Source organism: Oryx dammah, unplaced genomic scaffold (assembly GCF_014754425.2).
Source record: "Oryx dammah isolate SB20612 unplaced genomic scaffold, SCBI_Odam_1.1 HiC_scaffold_23, whole genome shotgun sequence".
NCBI lineage: Eukaryota > Metazoa > Chordata > Mammalia > Artiodactyla > Bovidae > Oryx > Oryx dammah.
In genome coordinates, this window is record NW_024070207.1 from 26,091,432 (window position 1) to 26,111,288 (window position 19,857).

General features: G+C 46.4%; 1 protein-coding gene and 1 long non-coding RNA gene across 2 annotated transcripts in view; one reads left to right on the plus strand and one right to left on the minus strand.

The window, feature by feature from the left end:
* Positions 1-2,305: 2,305 nt before the first annotated feature.
* Positions 2,306-19,137, minus strand: UTP14A (UTP14A small subunit processome component). The gene is made up of 15 exons (XM_040265179.1): positions 19,061-19,137; positions 18,058-18,136; positions 17,159-17,229; positions 16,618-16,682; positions 14,779-14,921; positions 14,322-14,477; positions 9,801-9,920; positions 9,608-9,702; positions 8,871-8,994; positions 8,711-8,788; positions 7,883-8,273; positions 5,437-5,834; positions 4,526-4,719; positions 4,297-4,396; positions 2,306-2,744 (listed from the first exon to the last, which is right to left on the minus strand). Exons 1-15 carry the CDS (start codon positions 19,084-19,086, stop codon positions 2,472-2,474), a joined length of 2,313 nt encoding a protein of 770 aa, XP_040121113.1. The 5' UTR covers positions 19,087-19,137; the 3' UTR covers positions 2,306-2,471.
* LOC120881474 overlaps positions 4,715-19,857 on the plus strand; it is a 57,880-nt gene continuing 42,737 nt past the window's right edge. Inside the window, exons 1-2 of the long non-coding RNA XR_005725314.1 lie at positions 4,715-4,884; positions 16,438-16,488. This is a non-coding gene — a long non-coding RNA (uncharacterized LOC120881474). The remainder of the gene's footprint in view (positions 4,885-16,437; positions 16,489-19,857) is intronic.

Here is a 19,857-nt window from a genome sequence, read left to right on the forward strand (position 1 = left end):
AACATAAGAAGGGAGCGCGGGGTACGGAGAAAGGCGGGGTGGGCCTAGAGTGCTCCACCACGCTGGCCACGAAGGGGAGGGGAAGCCGCGAAGGGGAGGCCGCTGGGAGGAAGGGCCACACACAGGGAGGGGGATCCTGAGGAAGGACAGTCCGCGAGGAAGGCGGGCCGGGGCTTCGGCGGGCTTGGGAGGGGAAGGGTGAGCAGACGCGGGGAGAGAGTGCTGCAAGAACCCGAGGGTGGAGGCGGATGGGCGTGTGTGGAGCGCTGAGGGCAGCGATTTAACGCTGCCGATCGGGATGACCTAAAGACCACGGTGGGGGCCGCACAGACGGGACGGGACTACTGAGGCTGGACGAAAACTGCCCAGGGGAAAGTGGGACCTACGAGGGCTGCAGAAGGGTGGCGGGGGCGGTCTCGGGCTCGGCAGGAAGGCGCCACCACCGCCCTCTGCCCGTCCCCAGCGTGCCCCGCCCCGTCCGGGGGCCCTAAGGGCAGGGGCCTGGGCCGTGGGGGAGCCGAGCCAGGGCGGTACCATTCGGAACTGAGAGGGGGGCTGGGAGGGAAGGGAGGAGCCAGGGGTCAGAACCCTGTTGGGGGCGGGGGGGCCACACCCTGGGAAAAAGGCTTGGGCACATCCAGAATGGACCAATCAGCGAGCAAGGCCAGGGTGGCGTCAAGGGGCAGCTCTGGCCAATGGGAAGGGAGAACACTTCGGAGGTTCGGAGGAAGAAAAGAAAAAAAAAGCCCCACGAAACAACAATCGAATCCGTTTGGGGGCTTGGAAGGCAGGGAGTGGGAGTCGTTTATAGCACGTTACAGCGCCTGTCCTCCCCTTGGAAGGATAGGGTCGTTTGCATCACTCGTGGGCCGCGGGGAACACACGGCGCTGAGGAGGGTCCCGAGAAAGTAGAAAGGGATTGGCCGTTTACTGGGGGCACTTGATTGGGTGCTTCGATTTTGGGGGGGTGGGTGGGACAGAAGTGGGAGCTTTGTGCTCAAAAGAGTGCAAGAGAAGCTTAAGGTCTCTTAAAGAGAGGCAGGAATTGGCAGGGGTCCCCCATTCCTCCATACGGGCAGTGTCAGCCAGCAAGTGGATCGCAGATAATTTCAAACCAGTGGATAATTTAAAAATACCCCTTCAGCTCTGAACACGATCAACATACTCAGTTCCCTTCCTAGCACCGGGCAGGTTCTTGAGAGGATGAGCAGTGTTAGCCGGGGTCCACAGCTGCCACTGAGAATTTGAGACACGTGTGGCGTGGCTTTTGGCTTCAGAGTTAAGTCTAGGGTCCCAGTGCTTACTCGGTCACTAACTGAAATCTTAAACCTATAAAATAAAGGCATTGTGACTAGTTACCATTGAGGTAGAAACTGACTTGGGGAGTGATGGGCTCAGAAAAAAAGAGCCATACTGGTGGGGAGAATTGCAAAAGGAAATTCGTGGAGGGGCAGAACTTTTAACCCAGGATTTCAAATGTCTGCAAAGCTCCTGAAGCTGTATGTAAAATGGTGTAGGTGTTTGTTTTTCTGGTGAGGGTTCATAATTTAAAATTCTCATAAGGTTGTGACATAAAAATTGAAAAGGTCTAAAAAGACTGTGGGGACCTATCTCCAAGACAATAGGTGAAGTGCGCTAGTGGCTATGTCCTTTCTGTATCATAGGGGGTTTCTCCAGTTTCTTGTTAGGAATCTCTGGCTGCAGGGGCCCTTTTGATACATATGGTCATCCAGAGAAAGGCAGGTTCCTAAGAGCTGAGAAGCTGACCATGAACTGCCATATAGCAAAGTAACACCTGAATAAATCATAAACAATTGTGAGGAGTTGGCCCTTCATTAGGAAGTAAAGGGAATAGAGCTTTATTTCTGAAAGCTCATTTACCTCATCTATAAAGTAAGACTAAAAGTGCTAACTGCTCTAGACTGTAACCTGTGAGCTGGGAGGCTCACACATAAATTCTTCATACTGAAGTGGTTGCGGTGCCTTCCTGCAGGGAATCTTCCCAACCCAGGGATCCAACCTGTGTCTCTTACATCTCTTGCATTGGCAGGCAGGTTCTTTACCACTAGCACCACATGGGAAGCCCAGGACTAGCCCCGAGCAGAATCCAATTGCCTGATTTGTGCATACTGCTGCTAGGTTCAGAGGTTGAGAATATACAATATTTAGTTACTATTTCTGACTTAAAACTGATTATTTATGGTTATATCTGACATGGACTTAAGGTCATAGCCTAGGGTAACTTCCCTCTAGTCCAATTTAGGACAACTTAGTCCTTGGTAAGAAAATAACAACATAGTAAACATTCCAGTTAGATAAAAATGCCTTTATTTCTAAAATGTGGCTTAACTACACCCATGGTGTGCTAAGCTTGTTTTGGAATCATCTTGCAGCTCCAAGTAAAACCAGGCCAGTGGAGGAACAGTCAGGGCTATTGGTTCCCGGCACCATGGTGTCACTACTTCAGCAATTCAATCCACACAGTTATTCTCCAGATGTTTTTTGTGACGTATGGAGAGTCGTTTTGGATTCCTCTGTACAATAGAGAGGTCCGACCTTGAGGAAGATCGGTAGCCCACATCCTCTGCTTTGATAGGCTTAATGATATGGCCTGGCTTGGTGACAACCTTGGGCATGGTCAGCTTTTGGAAGGCCCTCTGGGTGTTCCATGTAGATCCTACGGGGGTCTGGATGGTCCTTTCAAATTGTTGATGGTGTGTGAATGGATGCGGAAGCACCTGCACCTGGAAAGGAAGGCAGAGTGACTTGGCCTGAGCCAAGGCTGTAAACTCTAATGGCAGCTGGCCAGGGAGTTTTAGCACATAAGCCTACATGATGGCTGTGGCCAGTGGAGCTACCGAGTGGCCAAGGTATGGCCACGCACCCATCCAACCTTAGGAGTGCCAAGCTGCTTGATGACACTTGGGAGGGGCCCAATTGGGATCAAAAACTCCCTTCCCCCAGGCTTGCCCAACCATGGAGGGATGAAAAACCATCCCAACAAGGCCCCTGTGGCAAGAGGAACACTAAGTAGCTGCAGGGTTGCTGGCCCCTAATGGGTCTTCCTATATAGCATTGTGACTACCAGACATCTGAGTACTGGTTTATCTGTGCCTCTCCTGCCTCTTCATCCCCTTCCTTTTCCTTCCCTTGATTCATAGCATTGATGTTTTAAGGAACCCAAAGATTTACTCCCAAATCCTGAACTCCACCAGGCCACTACACTCAGCTTCATGCTCTTCCCAAGTCTCATTTCTTTGCCCAGGACACTTTTGCATCCCACCAAAGTGCTGGTTTCAGACTTAAATAATCTTTAAATGCTTCCCCAAGGCCCAAAAGGAGGAAAAAGACATAAGCAGAAAAATGGGGAAGTTACAATCAGTAGTCTCTGGAGATACTCAATGGAACACTCAAAGAGAAGCTTGAGTACTGCCAGGCAGTCCTGGTGGTGGTGAAGGACACAGATTCTTTAGGTTAAGGGAGGGTCTTAGTGGGGTTGACAGAGTATTATTGAAATCATATTTTTCTCCTCTCTTCTGTACCTATTAAATAGCTCCCCCCCTCTTTAGAATGAAAAATACAACTCATTTCAATATTAAACTGACTAGAGTAGATCTCGGGGTCATAGATTTTCAGAACTGAAGGGAACGTAAAGGTCACTGAGTCCCATCTCATTCCCAAGTCCCCTCTATGCATGCTCACACCCCCAGAGCAACCCTTTCTCTCTTTGGACCAGCAGAAAGTTTTTCCTTGAATGGGAATCCTGCCTTTCCTCTAATAGAAATGTTATGTGGCTGCACTCCAAACAAAAGCCTTCAATAAAGTTGAAAGCCATGATTGTGCTCAAGTTTGCTCTTCTCTTGGGTAAACATCCCTAGCTTATTATCATATGATACAGTTTTACATCCTTTCACTGTCCTGAACAAGTTGGTCATTTTTCTTAGGACGTAGGTTAAACCTATAGCCTCCAAACATTACCTGGACTATAAGCACAAGCCCAAAGAATAGCAACTCTGAGTTTTTTCAGACCTATTTGCATCAGCATTTTCTAGGGTACTGGCTGAAAATGCAAATTTGGGGGCTTCACCAATGCTACAAAGATTCAGTTTTAACCTACCCACCAACAGAGTCAATCTGGGGAGTTATTCATCTCAGAGCCAGTGAAAACAAGAATAGATCTGATCTGTGGTCAAGATCACACCCCCCTCTTGACCACAGAGCCCTAGAACGCTCCTCCCGAGGAGGAGAGCCAGGCAACAGGAGGAGGAGGCTGCTAAATTGCTCTCTATCCCTCACCTGGTGAGCTGCTGCATAGGTGTTCCGCTTCTCATTGATAATCACGTTTGGCAAATTCTTGTCTTTCCTTGGAGGACCCTCAGGGGCTTTAATGAGAAACCTGGAAAGCAGAACAGCAGGGTGTCTGACTAAGAGCATTAAGGACTTAGTCAAAAGGGCAGAGAGGACACGTGAGGGTGAAGTGGGAGAACCTGGTGCCCTTCGAACGGGCTTTCTTTCCTGTACTTACCTGCGTCTCTTCTTGGCACTGGGCTTCAGGCCCATACCACCCCACTCGCCCCAGCCAGGCAGAGTCAGGTCCAGGTCCTTTGGCTTACTCGCCTCCATAGCTTCCCTCTTCTCTTTCAAGAAGTCTCTGATGACATCATCCCCAGCAAAAGCTTCCTTTATTATCTGCCTTTGATCTCTCTCTTCTTCATCTTCCTGGGAAGAAACAAGAACAGTTACGGCTTGCCTCCTGAGCCGAGGTTTGTGGCAAGATGGTTGGGTTGTGACACTCTAGCGCCCTCTAGGGGGAAGTGCGGAACAACGATGGTCTTGCACTACAAACCAACCGGCAGCCAACCAAGCTCTGATCTTCTCTCTAGGGTAAATATCCCTAGCTTGTTACCATAGGACACGATTTAAAACTTTCAAGAAGAAAACTGTAGGGTGGAGGAAGGAACCAGTCAGTGTCAGGAGGGGGAGCTCCAAGTGGGCCTGGCTAGAATGTGGGAGTCCTTCAGTTTATATCCCTGAAAAGACAGGTGCCGGGGCTCCTCACTTGAGCAGTTTCAATGACTTAATCAGGGAGCCCCAGACCATTTGAGATCCTACTGAGTAGAGCAAAACTCACTCACCTTTGAGTTGTCCTGCCTGGCATCTGGCCAGATCTTTGAATGAGTCCCTCTGTCCTATGAGAGCTTTAGAGTCACAGGACAGGGAGGATGTGGTGGCTCAGAATTTAAGATGAGGGAGTCTCAGCGGCACTCATAATTGCATCTATTAAGCTGTCACTGGGACCAGCCTGGGCAATACTATTCTGGACCTCTCAACTACCGCCATGTGCCCCCAGCAGAAAACTTTCGATTCTATTGCTCGTGCAGGAAGGACACTTTCCACGCCAGCTCTGATTCCCCCCGCGACCCTGGCTCTGCTCACCAACTCCTGTACAGTCGTGGGAACTGCCAAGGACTTCACGGAAGGCGATTTTGTGGTTAGGAGGTTCTGGAGATCAATCATTTGCTCCTTCCTCTTCTTCTCCTTGGGAGCGCCAATATGATTACTTAGATTCTTCTCCAACTGCAGCCCTTCCACTGCAGTTCTGGGAAGCTCCTTGTTTTCAACACACCCTTCTCTGCCCAGCTCCTCCAGCTCCTCCAGCGTCTGAGCTCTCTTTGGCCTCTGCAGCAACATGGGCTCCTCTTCCTCCCTGGCAGGTTCCTCTCTCTGAGCTGTCCTCGCTGAACTCAGTTCTTGCTTCCCTGACTGATGGTTCTCCGTGATGAGTTTCTGACACAGTGCTCTCAATTCGGACAGCACCTCCTGGCTGCTAGGATCTGGGGGAAGCAATGAAAGGTGTCAGAAAAGTAGGGTGGGTGGTGTCTCACAAGCATTTACTGACCTCTTGCTGGGCATGGGGCACCAGGGGAGACAGGCTAATGACAACAAATGGGTAAGAGAATATGCCATTCATTAGATCTCCTGGTGAGTTCACTACCTGTCAAGTCACAGGCAATGGAGTTTAGGATTTAAAAGCAGCATGTTAGGAAGCGGATGTTCTGGGTCCTGTTCCTAGCTTTGCCAGTGACTGTATAAATAGAGCCGTGGCTTAATTTGCCCAGAGAGTAGGCTCTACTTGGGAGGATCTCTCCAAATTCCACATTTTTATTAAAAAAGCTGTTTTAGCAACTGGCTTCTAAAGGCAACTTTGTTGTCATTTATTGAGTTGGCCAAAACACTCAGATTTTTCTGTTGCAGCTTACGGGAAAAACCCAAAGGAACTATTTGGCCAACACAATATTATTTGTAATTTCTAAAAACTGTGACGTCCTATTTGTAATTTACACTGTGATTTTCTACTTGTAAAAACTGTATACAGCATTGTTTTACCTTAAAGCAGCATCTCACAACCTGCTGTGGCAGTCAAGTAGCTCACACTTTCCAGCCACCAGGGCCATCTGAGCAGAGCAAACACCACTAGTCTCTGAGAGCCCCGAGGGAGACATGGCCGTGACATGCTTCAAGACTGTACCCTGCACTGACTCAAGTTGCTCCTGTTCCCAAGTTCATCCTTTTCTCTAGCTCTGGCTTGAAGTCAATGGCACAAGCTACTTAGATCTGGCCTGAGGATATGTGTGTTTATTGTCAAGGATCAACTTTCCTTGCTCATTTTGTTTGGGGTCCATGCCTTCCCACTATTTTAGGATACTATTTCCCCAAAGGTTTGAGATCTTTCATATTTATCATCTGTCTATGCTAAGTTGCTTCAGTCATATCAGACTCTTTGCAACCCCATGGACTGTAGCCCGCCAGGCTCCTCTGTCCGTGGGATCCTCTAGGCAATACTGGAGTGGGTTGCCATGTTCTCCTCCAGGAGATCTCCCTGACCCAAGGGTCGAACCCACGTCTCTTATCTACCTTTCATTCCACAACCAACTGTTTGATATATTTCACTAGATAGGCAATTTTTGAGGGGTCTGGGAGGAACCATCCTGGCCTGTGGCTAGTGCTTTCTACAATCCTTTCGGAAGTGACTGCTTATAATTACTAACCCTGGAACTCTTAAGCTGAAAACCCCAAAGGTCCCCCAATACATTCTAAACAACAGCTCTAAAAAAAATTTTTTTTAAACCACGGAAAAACAGAATCTTGTCTGTAAATGCAGTCATTATTCTTATAGGAAATATAATTGTACCCAAGAACCTGACCAGACCAGGTGGTTTCTGAGTGCAGTTAGTTTCCTGAGCAGGCTTTATAACACCCTGCTTTGTCCCCAGAACACGAGCTCCAACCTGCCTCAAGGGTGCCAAGGTTGCTAATATATATAATATGCAAATCGAGTCTGAGCATGGGCTAACAATTCTAATTTACCCCATACCTTGTAGTCAGTCATTCATTCCTATCAAGAAAGTCGCACCCCACATCAACATATCAACCAACATTAACAGAGTGCTAAAAATGCTACTCCTCCTCCCCAAACAAAGCAGACAACTGCAGTGATGATCTGAAGACATTTCATAATATCTCAAAATACACCTTTGCATCTATAGCTGTGAACAGTTTTCAGATTTGCCAGCCCACTACCCGCTCTCTGGCTTGCGGGTCCCAGTGATGTTAACTCCCGCCCCTCCTTCAAGGATGCTGTACTTCTGTCTTTCTGAAGACTGAATACATACTCTAGAGCCATGCAGATGCCCGCTTATGAAATGCCTTTGAAGAAAAACGGTCATTACGAATGTATTTTTTCTTCAGGCACCCATGGTACTCTCTTGAAAGGCTCTAGAGCCTAATCTCTGCAGCACGGGTGGGCGGGCACAGTTTTCCTCTCAGTTGGCCAAGAGCACCAGCACCAGGCAGCACCCCTCTGTGGTGTACCACTGCTCACCCTTTGTTACACGGCTGTGCACTGGCTCCGCCATGTGGTTGAGCTCAGACTTCTGTCTAAGTGATCGCCTTTCCTCAAATTCTTTCAAGAGAGTTTCCTCCTCCACCACTGCTCTTTCTTCCTCACTTTCAGAAGTCTCCTGGGCTTCAGGCTCAGCAGGATCTTCCAAGTCTTTCTGGATCTCAGCCTCTTTGGCATCAGTGAAATGATTCTGGACCATCCAGGGGTTCAGTCCATTTGCCTTTATCTGCACCCCATTCACCACGTCAGGGACAAGAGGTTCTTCCTCTTCCTCCTGGCCTTCCTCCTCTTCCTCACTCTCAGAGGCTGCCCGGACCTTCTGCGTCAGCTCTTTGTTCCTGGCCAGCTGTTCCTGCATAGCCTGGCGAGCCTGGGGGAAAGTCATAGCACGAGCACCTATCATTAGTGACTGCAGTCACACCTCTCCCAGTCCACTCCTCAGAGCTGCCTCCTCTCAATCTTCCTGGTACCTACCGTTTAAACTGCTTATACACCATTGTGTTAACAGGTATGGAACAAAATGGAAGACAAATTCTTTGTCCCCAAGGAATCAACATGTGAAACAAGCTTTTTTTTTTTAACATACAACTCCTCTCTTCTTGCCTTTGGTACTGTTTCTCTTTCATCTCTCCTTTTCCACATAATTTTCCTGCCTTAGAAATTTTCTGATGCCTTTTTAGATTCCTGGTTTTCCATTCATCCACATGGCTTTTTTTCCCCAACTCTGCTTCTGCTAGCATCCTTATGGACTGCTTTGCCTTTCTTTCCTCCAATTCCATATCTCCTTTCACCCTGATGGCGTCTTACCTCCATGTCATATTTGGCCATAATTGCCTTTGATTTTGCCCATTTCCCACTGTTCTGGTGCTTAAGGCTCATTCGCTCCTGGAAAGAAAGGGCACAGTGAGCTCTTTATTGCTTTCTAGGAAAAGCAGGTTCAAGGGTTGGGGGCCAGAGGCAGCCTCACCATCATTCTGGCCTTATCGAGTTTTTCTAGTTCTTCTAGTGCTGCAGCAGGATTGACCTTCTGCAGCCTCTCAAAATCTTTTAAGGCTTGCTTGGCCTTTCCTTTCTTCAGAATTCTGTGATACCTATAGGGTGAGAGAGGTATGAGGGAAGAGATATAGCTGAACCACTGGTGCCACACATGTAAGTGCCCCCACCACATGAGGGGTCTCCTAATGCCAGGGATGGACTGGACGTCACAGAGCTAGCTGACTGCAGGGAGCCGGCTGGAGACCTGCGAGGCTTGGTGGGACCCTCAGTCCCTGCAGCCCCCAAGGGCAGACCTCCACAAATGAGTCCCCTCCGCTTCTAGAGCACAAGCACAAGGGAAGAGCAGAACATGATCCCAAAAGGCAAAAAAGGCAGGAAGGAAGCCCTATTGGCTTCATAGCTGTTGAAGTCAGAGCTCATTCAGCAGAACCACTCCGTGATGCCCTGGAAGGGAGTGAAAGTAACTGAACAGTCCTGTTTTTTTTAGCAAATCCAAGATGGAAAGCCAAAGCCAGAGAAGCAGGCACCACTGAAGCAGGCAAAACTCTCTGAGGTTGGTGTGAGGAAAAAAGAGGCCAGTCACTCCTCTTTGGGACTTTTCCTACAGGACCCCACAGCTGCCACGGGAAAGGTTCTCTCCTAAGGACTTGTGATTAGCCATGCCACGTTCCCATGGAACCCAAGGCTGGTTCACAGGGGATTCCTTACTTTTTGCTTTTGATTCTCTTCTCTCTTCGAGCCCTGGCCTCATAGTAGGATTGCAGGGCCCGGGCCCTTTGAAGCTCTGCTCGGCGCATCTTTACCTACAATGTATGACATTTACAGTGACTCCTAGGATTGATGGTAAATGCCGGAGGAAACAGAGCATGCCTGGGTGGATGAAAGGGCTTATCACACTTACCTCTTCCAGGCTCATAGCTTTGAGAGAGGCCTTTTCCATGGGAGTCAGTAAAGGGTCTGTCACAGGCTGCTTGTTCTTATGGAGAAGATTAAAAATCTCCTGCTCCAGGGGAGTTCCTGCCTTAAGGAGGTAACAGAACACTGTAAGTCTTAAGTCATGCTCCTAGAGTCTCCCTCTTTACAATCCTTTGGCCATCTACACAGTGACTGGAATCACAAACTGGACAGGATGGGCTATTACAGCAAAAGAAGGGGGTTCTAGGCTTGCTGTTCAAGTGTGCACGTAAAGCCTTACATTTTATTCTGATTTAAGGTAACTTCAGCAAGGGGCCTCTGAGGTTACTCTCTAATATTACTGAGGGAATCACTCTGTGTTCAGATGACCAATATATATAAAACAATACCATTCTCTTAAGAATCAAAGCAGGATGCTCTTAAGGTAAATGCCTGCAGGACAGAGGAACAGCAGTACCAAATTGTCAGTCTAGAGAGACACAAAACCAAATGGTCCCTGGATTCTTATGTATATTTGAAGCAGATTACTCTTAACACAAAGTTAGGGACCTCAGATCTGTATCAGCCTGCCTTTAAGAATATTTCTAGAGGAAAGGGGAGGTTAGGTCTTAAGATGAACACAAAAAGACACCGCCTTTAATAAAATGACCTCCAGGTAATTAGCCTGCTTCCTGACAGTTCAAATTTAACTCTAGTCAATTTTTAACTTGGCTCTGATGCTTCACTTTCCAGATAACTTTGCATGCTAGGTGGTGTCTATGCTAATGAAACGAAATGGACTGTGAACCAGTGACTTCACATGTCAACAAAAGACCCCATTTGCTGCTTGACTGATATTGTAAGGATGGCTAAAATAATCAGGCTGATCATGTCATGGTCCGCTTTGGCAAGGCATAAAGATAGCCCTGGGCAAGAGCCAGTTTCAAACCTCATGCACATATTTTATGTGGTTTTCTTGAAAAGCCATATATATCACAGTCAGTGTTAAACTTACAAATATCTGGACAAATGCGTAAACACACATCATCCCATGTTACACTACCCTACTGATCGAACCGTAAGCCTATCCTACTGAATAGTAAAGGTGCATGTTCTTCCATTTTTAGTATTTGCAGTAGTGATCAATCACAAGCTATAAAATGATTTATATTACAATGTTGTAATCTCCCTCTGACTCAATTCAATTTACAAACACTTATTGATTGTAGCTACATTCCAGGCATTTGTGTGGGGTGCTAGGAATACACAATTAATTAAGATAGTACCTGTCCTCATAGAGCTCATAGCCTTTCAGAGGAAAGACACTGCACCATCACCAACATGATGGGTTAAAAGTCCATAGGAGTAATCACAGAGGAAGGAACAATTCCGATTAGGAGATGGGGTAGGCTTGGGGAAGGAAGAGACTTTTTGAATTAGGCTTTGAGGCTTCAGCACAATTCTACAAGGAGGGGGAAAAAAAACCTAAAGGGAGAGATGTGTATAAGCAAAACACAGATCTAGGGAAGGGAAAGATACGTTAGGGAACAATGCATTGTCCAGTGTAGCTAAGATGCCCGGTACTTCTGTCTTATTCTGTAAGTGGAGAACCTTTTGAAGGATTTTAAGCAGAAAACTGACAACTGGTGCTGTGTTTTGGAGAGAAAAGCCTGGTGACTGTGTAAGGGGTTCTATGGAAAGTGTCAAATGAAAATAACACAAGGCACCAGGGCTGTGAGACAGAATTACAGGACTCACCCCCTGCATGGGCTGGCAGTTGAGGGGAGGAATTATGTCACTGACTGAGGTACAGCATGAAGGTCATAGTACAGCTTAAGCATCTGGGGAAGGAAAATACTAGGTGTACTTTGTCGTGTGTCAAGTTCAGGTGCACAGGGGAGACCCAGGTGAGGCCTGTGAGTCATGTGCAACACGGGTCGAGAAATCGGGAGTTGACAGTGATCTGTACCATGTTTACAGCCCAAGGATAAAAAAGGACTAAGAAAGTCAGATAAAAACCAAAACGGACACGAAAACAACAGCAAGCCTATGTTCCAAGGCAGCAGTTTTAATCACGATATGTTAATGGTGTCAAATAGGCTGAAGACACAGACCTGGGATGTGGCCATTGGGAGGCCCTTCACTAATGCATTTTCAAAGAAGTTTCAGGAAGGTAGTAGGGAAGAGGGTGACAGAACAGGCACCAGCTCTTTCCAAAGCATGTTCCTCATCAGCTGATAAGCTTTACTTCATTTTTGTAAAGTTTAAAATCCAGTGGGTTTGATGAATAAAATCAGTTTGCCCTCTAAGTCAAAGGGGTTTCTTTACCATCTTTTCATACCATTTAAAAGGGTGTCTGGCACACACCATGGTCTGCCTAACTCTCAAGAGTGGCCTGTGCTATTTTCTAGCAACCAGACTCTGCCAGTACCCCCTAGCCCACCCCCAGGCACACCGAGAAAGGAAGGTTTGGAGGAGCACACTTCTGGAAATGGTGGTGCCAGCTGCTAGGGGAGGGAAGAAGGGAGTGGGTGGTAAGTTACCTTACCTCATTTCTAGCACTTTGCTGTTTACAAATGCTTTCTCACGCATTATCCCCCTTAATGCTTCTCAGCTAGAGTCAAATGGAATTTTAGGAAGCTGGACCAAAACTGTAAGTGCTGACTTTTTAGATTCTTTATTTCCAGAAACACTAGTATACTGCTAGCCCCTGGGCTCTGCCTTCTAAGGTGCTACTAGTCACCAAGGACCCCCTGACTTCTCTGTGCCATGTTGGTATAATTTCGCAAAAATGAACCTCAGACTGGCTGCACCATTCTCAGTGCAACCCCTCCCCCACTCTCATCTTCACTGACCAACTTGGCATTTGCCTGCCACCTCCAAGATCACACCAGCATTTGGAAAAAGCAAGGTGCAGAACAGTGTGGAGTAGATTACTACTACTTTTTTGATTTTAAAAAATGAGATAAACATAAATATATCCATAAAACTTTTAATTTAATAAGAACAAATAACTTGTAGGAGTAGTGACCTCTGGGTGAGAGTATGGGGGTAAAAATGAGCAGATGGGGGACAGGGGTGGGGTCAAATGCTACATTTCTTCTATACTTATTTTCAAATCCTGCAAATTGTATTACCTCTTAAAATTTTTTTCCTAAAGTCTCCCTTCCATCCTGCAGCCACACTTTAAACCTGATCTCATTTTCATGTGGAAAAGGAAGCATCCTAGAAAGAGAATGGTGGTGACTTTCAATAACAACATCAGAAACAGAGTTTATCCCCATAATAAGCAACACCTTGCTCAATGTCTAGCTTTGACGGCAAGCCATGTTTACTTTGATGAGCTTTAATTATCTCAACTTCCTGACACATACGACACCATTTTGGGATTTACAGAAAGCAGAGAAACCATCTATCCAGGGTTTGGGCACTGCTATTTTGGACTATCCTTCTGCTGAAGACAGAACACCCCCGTATAGACTCCATAACCAATGGTGTATTGGAAAAGAAAGGCTAGCTGTTCTGAAGTTGTTCAGACTAAACACTGACACTTCAGGTACAACATGGGACTACTAACTTTTTAACTTTGCCATTGGCTTAACTACTGTTCCACCTCTGGCCCCATCATTTACCACCACCACCATTTCATAACAGATAAGCTATTTCAACACCATTAAAGTGGAAAGAATAACTTCATGATAAAAAATAGCTGACAACCCGACACCACCATATTCACAATTATCCTTACAGTTCAGATGATTGAAAAATTTGCCAGAGATTAGTGTTTGGGAAACCCAGCTCTAAAATATAATTTTTATTTTCTGCAGCTCAGTCATAATGAGTTACTTGCTAAGATTCTAGTTATTATCACCAATCTGCTATATTTTAATGTGGTGTTCCTTTTCAAGTAAACTTCGGTCCTGCTGCTCATATATCCTGCCTAAGGCATCATTAATGCTGCCAGGTTCCTGACTCTCCCCAGATCAAAATGCTGGCTGTAAAAGCTTTTAAAAAACCAGGGTGTGAAAAATAAAACATCACGATGTTCCTTCTCTATTGGCAAATCAAACGTCATCACACAAAAACATGGAGATAATCATGTGTATGTGGGGGAGGAGGGCTCCCTGGTGGCTCAGAATACCTCCCTGGTGGTAAAGAATCTGCCTGCTACTGCAGGAGATGTGGGTTCGATCCCTGGGTTGGGAAGATCCCCTGGAGAAGGAAATGGCAACCTGCTCCAGTATTCTTGCTTGGGAAACCCCATGGACAGAGGAGCCTGGCAGGCTACAGTCCATGGGGCGGCAGAGTCGGACACAACTCAGGGACTAAACAACAACCATGTAGGGGACACTCCAAGCTGAGGAAGGGTGAGCTACCGCCTATGAATCTTGCTTTCCCACCCCCTCCCTTTCTAATCACTCAACTAAAATGACCACAGTTGCCATTTCCGCTTAACATGTCTAATGAGACCAACTGCAGGCTCTGCAATGTCCATGCTGTGTGACCTCACCTTTCAAGGGGCACTAACCTTCCAGCCATTGACCACATGTTCGATGGGAGCAAAGGCTGATTGGGGCTTGCTCAGGGGAAAAACCAGCTGCTCTGCTTGCCGGTTCTTCAGAACGACAGGATCCCATTTGGAGAGGATTTGGGAGCTTTTATTGAATGCCACTTCTCTGTGGATCTGAAACAGGCAAAAGCACACAGAAAGAAAGAGCCATGAAATGAGGCATTAAACTCAAAAGAACCAGCAAGAAATTAGGAGGCCACGTTACTCAGTCCAAGAAAGAATCAGGATGCTAGAGATTAGCTCTTGCTTACTTCTCAGGACTGCACTTGCCCTGAGATTAGTTTTAATCTTTTCCAAGGTGAGGCAACCACAACTTGCCCCCCTCCCACTTCTCAGGCCTTCCCCGCTTCTCATCTTGCCCTTTTTTTCTTGGTCAGTTTCTTCCCCTTAGTGGACCACATTTTCTTTGACTTACCCGCTCAATCTCTTCTCTGTGAAGTGGTAACTCCACAGTCTTCTTCGATTTCACTCGATTCAGCTGCTTTTTCACAGCAGCCAATGAAGATGAAGTTTTAACAGGCTCAAGCAGATCTGAAAGGACCAGCTTTTCTCCTGATCCTGTAGAAAGGCCAAACTTTCTGGTCAGACAGAAGTGAGGCAAAACCTCAGCATCACCTCAGCAGAAAGTGCTGGTAGCCAGGCAGGTGTGCAGGGAAGCAGGAATAGCCCTCTTACTTCCATCACTAGCCAGAGTGATGGCACTGCTTTCCTACATCCCCAAACGTGTTGAAGTGTAGAAGTGAGAAAACTATTTAAAACAGTCATTTGCTTTTCTCCTGGTCTTTCTGGTTCCATGCTTGCCCACTGCAATTCATTCTTCACACAGCAGCCAGTGTTTTAAAACTGTAAATCACAGGATGTCATGATCCTGCAGAAAGTCCTCCAATGACTCCCCATTATCCTCACAGCTCAGTGGGTCAAGAATCTGCCTGCAATGCAGGGGACCCAGGTTTGATTCCTGGGTTGGGAAGATCCCCTGGAGAAGGAAATGGCAAACCACTCTAGTATTCTTGCCTGGAGAATCCCATGGACAGAGGAGCCTGGCAGGCTACAATCCATGGTATCACAGGAGTTGGACACGATTCTTAGTGACTAAACCACCACCCTGTCTGCCTCTCCAATCTCAAGTTATCCATAAGTGGAGGATGGTCCAGCCACACTGACTTTGCTCCTCTTCTTCAATCATGCTGACCATATTATCTCCCTCAGTGCTTTTGCACCAGCTGCTCCCTTACCTGGAACACTACTCCCTGTCTCTGCATGCTTGACTTTTCTTGTTATTCAGATCTCAGTTTAAGTTTTGCCTCTTCAGAGGCATTTCATTCATGCTTACCCACTCCAGTACTCTTGCTTGGAAAATCCCATGGATGGAGGAGCCTGGTAGGCTGTAGTCCACGGGATCACAAAGTCAGACACGACTGAGCAACTTCACTTTCACTTTTCACTCTCATGCATTGGAGAAGGAAATGGCAACCCACTCCAGTGTTCTTGCCTGAAGAATCCCAGGGACAGAAGAGCCTGGTAGGCTGCCATCTCTGGGGTCGCACAGAGTCGGACACAACTGAAGCGACTTAGCAGCAGCAGCAGCCAAAGGAAAGTAGCTGCTTAGTCTCCTGACTATCATTTTGTTATAATTCCCTTACTGTTTCACTGCCTTAGAATGTAAGCCCCAGGAGGTCCATCACTTATTCTTTACTCTGTATCTAAACCAATCCTGAAACTCATATATAGTAGAGGTACAGTATATGCTGAATGGGTAAGCTTGGGAGAATACATTGTTACCAGTGCTGAAAGATTACATTAAAGATCACTAAAAGTGCCTAACTCATTCACATTACCTAAGTTGTGAATACAGTGGGAAAGATTTGGCACCTAGACTCAGTGTCAAGTGAAAATCTCTACTCTGCTATTTACTAGATCATATATTCTCAAATGGGGTGATACCATTTCCCCACCTAGGGGTAAAAATTGCTTCTTGGGTGAGCACGCATAAGGAAAAAAAGTAACCTTAGATACAGTTAGCTCATTAAGCTCTATGGCAGATCTTGACTGTGGCCTTTTCATTTTCTTTTAGAAATGGAAGAAGTTCAAGAGCATCCGATTACCCTTCTTCATTCACTCATGGGTAAGTATGTATGGTATGATTCACTAACCACATCAAAAATAGCTGGAAAGAGGGCGCCAAGGGGAAGTAGACCATTATGCTTTTGGAATTCCACAAGGTCCATGCAGACAGTTTCCTTTGTTAACTTACCTTCAGAACTTACACTGAACTCTGACACCTTCAGACTAGCCTCAGACCTATCAGCCAATTTCTGCCTGAAATTAAGCAAAACAGAATACATAGAGAATGGATACAGTCTGCTGGGGAACAAACACCTCTCTTCAAACAATGCTTTCCTTTCATGTTTATTCTAGAATTAGGTTTTGTCACAAAATAACCAGGAAATCTGTTCCTAAGCTGGACACAGTAGTTTAACCATCTCTTAATGAAAACAAGCCTCTCAAAAACACAAGGCAGTGCAAGGTAGGCATAGTGAAAAAGGTATTGGACTTGGATTCAAACATGTCTGGATCTGAATACCCGATCTGCCACTTATTCTAGTGACTTTGGGACATGTCAATCTTATTTTCTATTTGAAGAAGCTGATGTGCAGAGGATTTACCTACAGTCTCCAAAGTACATGCTCTTAAGAATGATGCTGAAAAATGTTGTCTTCGGCACTGAATGTTAGCTGCAGATAAGTCCCATGGAATCAGCTAGTTAGAAATGTCCATATTGAAGGGAACGTTACCTATCCTTTCCATTAAGTGAACTGATTGATTCCAGAAGCTTCTGATGCTTTCTTTCTCCATCATTGTCCCCCTGGAAACAGAAAAAGGAAGAACCATGAGAATGATAAGGGGAAGGAAAAGACAGTATGGAAACTGAGGCACATGTAAAATCTCCCATTCTTTTGGTCAGTGGAGAAGTGGGAAATCAGATGAGGTCTGGCATGCAGGCATTCCAGCTCAAACAGGAAGAACTGCTTCAAAAACTGAAATTTCCCCACGGTAACGAATATAGAGCCTTAGTAACCAGGAGCTAATGCCATGCTTCTGTCTTCATTGGTTTTAAGAAAAGTGCCATGAGAATAATATTTCTGTATAGAATATATAGTGTGATCTGACATGGGAACCTTGACATAAAAAAGCCAATCTAAGTAGTTTTCTCAAGAGAATAAAGAGCTGGAATTCCTATAGCAGCTGCCCAGCTTAATTATGCATGTGTATATTTCAGTCAGAAAATCAAGTAACTCTCTATGGAAATCCAAACTTGGAAATAGGGAAATCATATGGCACACACACTCCAAGTGGCACCACTGAGCCCCCTCCCCAGAAACTACACTTAGCATCTCAGCATCAAGCTGCCATAGCTTTCACTGTGTCTGTGAGCATCTATGCTTTATCTTGATTTATTTTGAGTTTCTATTAGCAGGGTATGTTCTAAGGTAATCACTTCTTTGCTTTCTGCCATTTTGGCTTAGGTTTAGTAGGAATGCTCTAATTTGGAAAATTGTAAGTAATTTATTTGTGAGACCTGAACAAGTATAAACAATGTTGCCACCCCTTTTCCTTCCATGAAGTGTGTCCTCTACCCTAATTTTGAAACAGAAGGGAAATTGGAGAAGGCAGTTTAGCAGGTGTCACTCACTTCATCTTCACTGGTGCTCAAGGGGTAGTCTTTTGGCAAATCCTCTAGTTCTTTCTGTTGGTTCGAAACCAGGAGGTTGCTAAAGGAGATAAAAGAGAAATACTATCACTTGAAGGAATTTTTCTTATATTGAAATGATCTCTAAAACATAACTTCAGTTCTCAGTACAGAAGAGTCTTATCCCCTGGAAGAGGTGCAAAGCAAGTACTATTGAGCATCTTTGGAAATTTTCCAAGACATACAATCTGGACTGCAGAAGGCAGGCATCACCCGTTAAAAGGTGAGCAGTGTTCGTGGTATCCATACAGAACTGCATGAAAATGGAAAGATCTAATACTCTTCAGTGATTGATTAGCACTGCATTTTCCACCTCTGGGACCTCTGGGAGGCTATAAAAATGTCAGACCCTAGGTAAGGTGGCAGAAGATGCTGTTGCTGGCCCTTGAGGCAAGGCAACTTCACCATTAATATTTCTAAGCAACCGCCACATGGAAGACACCTGTATAGGTGCTGCTTACTCAAAAGTGACATCTTGATCACTTATTCTCAGAAATCAAAAAACAGGGAATTGGAAGAAAGCAGCTGAAGCGTGTTCAGCAAAGCAGGTACTTAATTAAAATGTCGTGGATGACACCAATTAACAAAGGTTTCCAAGATAAGGCGAGTTTATAACAAAGTCACTGCCTGCGCAGTAGGCGGAAACGCTCCGCACCAGCGGCATCAAAAGGAGTCACGTGATGAGGAAAGTGCTACATATTAACTTCTCTGGAGCGGGAGAAACCGCCAACAGGACCAAGGATGAGACTAAGATGCAGAGCGGAGGGGGCGAATTAAATTAATAGGGCTTTAAAGCATGGATCATGAAAACAGTAACGAATCGTGAGATCCTGGGAGGGGAACAACTGTCGCCAGCTAAAAGATGGCCTCTGTTTCTCAAAAGCCGGGAAAACCGACCCCCAGCGAGGCTCAGACCCTCCCCCTCCCTCGGACCGCTACCCCTCACCTCTCCGCAGCCTGGTTCGCGTTCATCTCAGCAGCCTGTCTCACATGGACCAGGAGCGGAAGTCGAAAGGAAAGAGATTTCCGTACCGGCCGCAAAGCAATTTAGGCTTCCGCCAATCACGCGCGACTAGCGGCGTCACTTCCGGCCCGCCCCGAGGTGTGCAAGGAAATAAGCAGTTTGGGAGGCGCCAGCGGGGAATCAGGAGTCTGGAGGAAAAAGCCTGTCAGCGGGTGGAGCTCTGCTCTCCCCACCCACCCCTCAGCTCTTCGGCGCGTCCGCGTCTGTCTTCCCGGGCCCGGGTTTCCAGGCGGCCCGGGCGGGTGAGGTTAGCATGAGGGTGCCGCGCTGTCGGGGACCGGGCTGAGCCTTCGTGGCCCTGCCTGATCCAAAAGGAGAGGCTCCAGCGTCTGTCGGTGATCGACAGCGTCCTGCGAGCCTGCCGCCAGCCAGCTCGAGGCGTTATTGACCGCCGAGGAAGTGGCCAGCATTGTGCTAAGGCCCTGGCGATCCGCCGGTGAACAACAAAGCAAGTTTCCTGCCCTCTTAAGGAAAAAATCCTTTGTCACCCCGCGCCCCCTTGTAATTGCAGCTCTGGGTTCCTACTTCCTACATAACAAAGTTTCATTCAAGAATGGGCTGTGTCTGTGGCTGCAACTTCCTCCTCTCCCATCAACCTTTAAGAATTTTTCTTTAATTAAAAATAGAAAAGTAATACACGGAAAAATACACTTATTTTTCGAAGTCACTCCCATTTTGTTTTCACCCCACCATTCCGCTGAAACTATTCTGGACAAGAT

Excerpts from the sequence above, each read along its gene's own strand:
- UTP14A (XM_040265179.1), bottom strand. The coding sequence starts at position 19,086 with ATGAACGCGAACCAGGCTGCGGAGAG. Across the intron at positions 18,137-19,060 it reads GCGAACCAGGCTGCGGAGAG|CAACCTCCTGGTTTCGAACC; the intron begins GTGAGGGGTAGC and ends TATCTCCTTTAG. Across the intron at positions 8,274-8,710 it reads TGGCCAAATATGACATGGAG|GCTCGCCAGGCTATGCAGGA; the intron begins GTAAGACGCCAT and ends ACTTTCCCCCAG.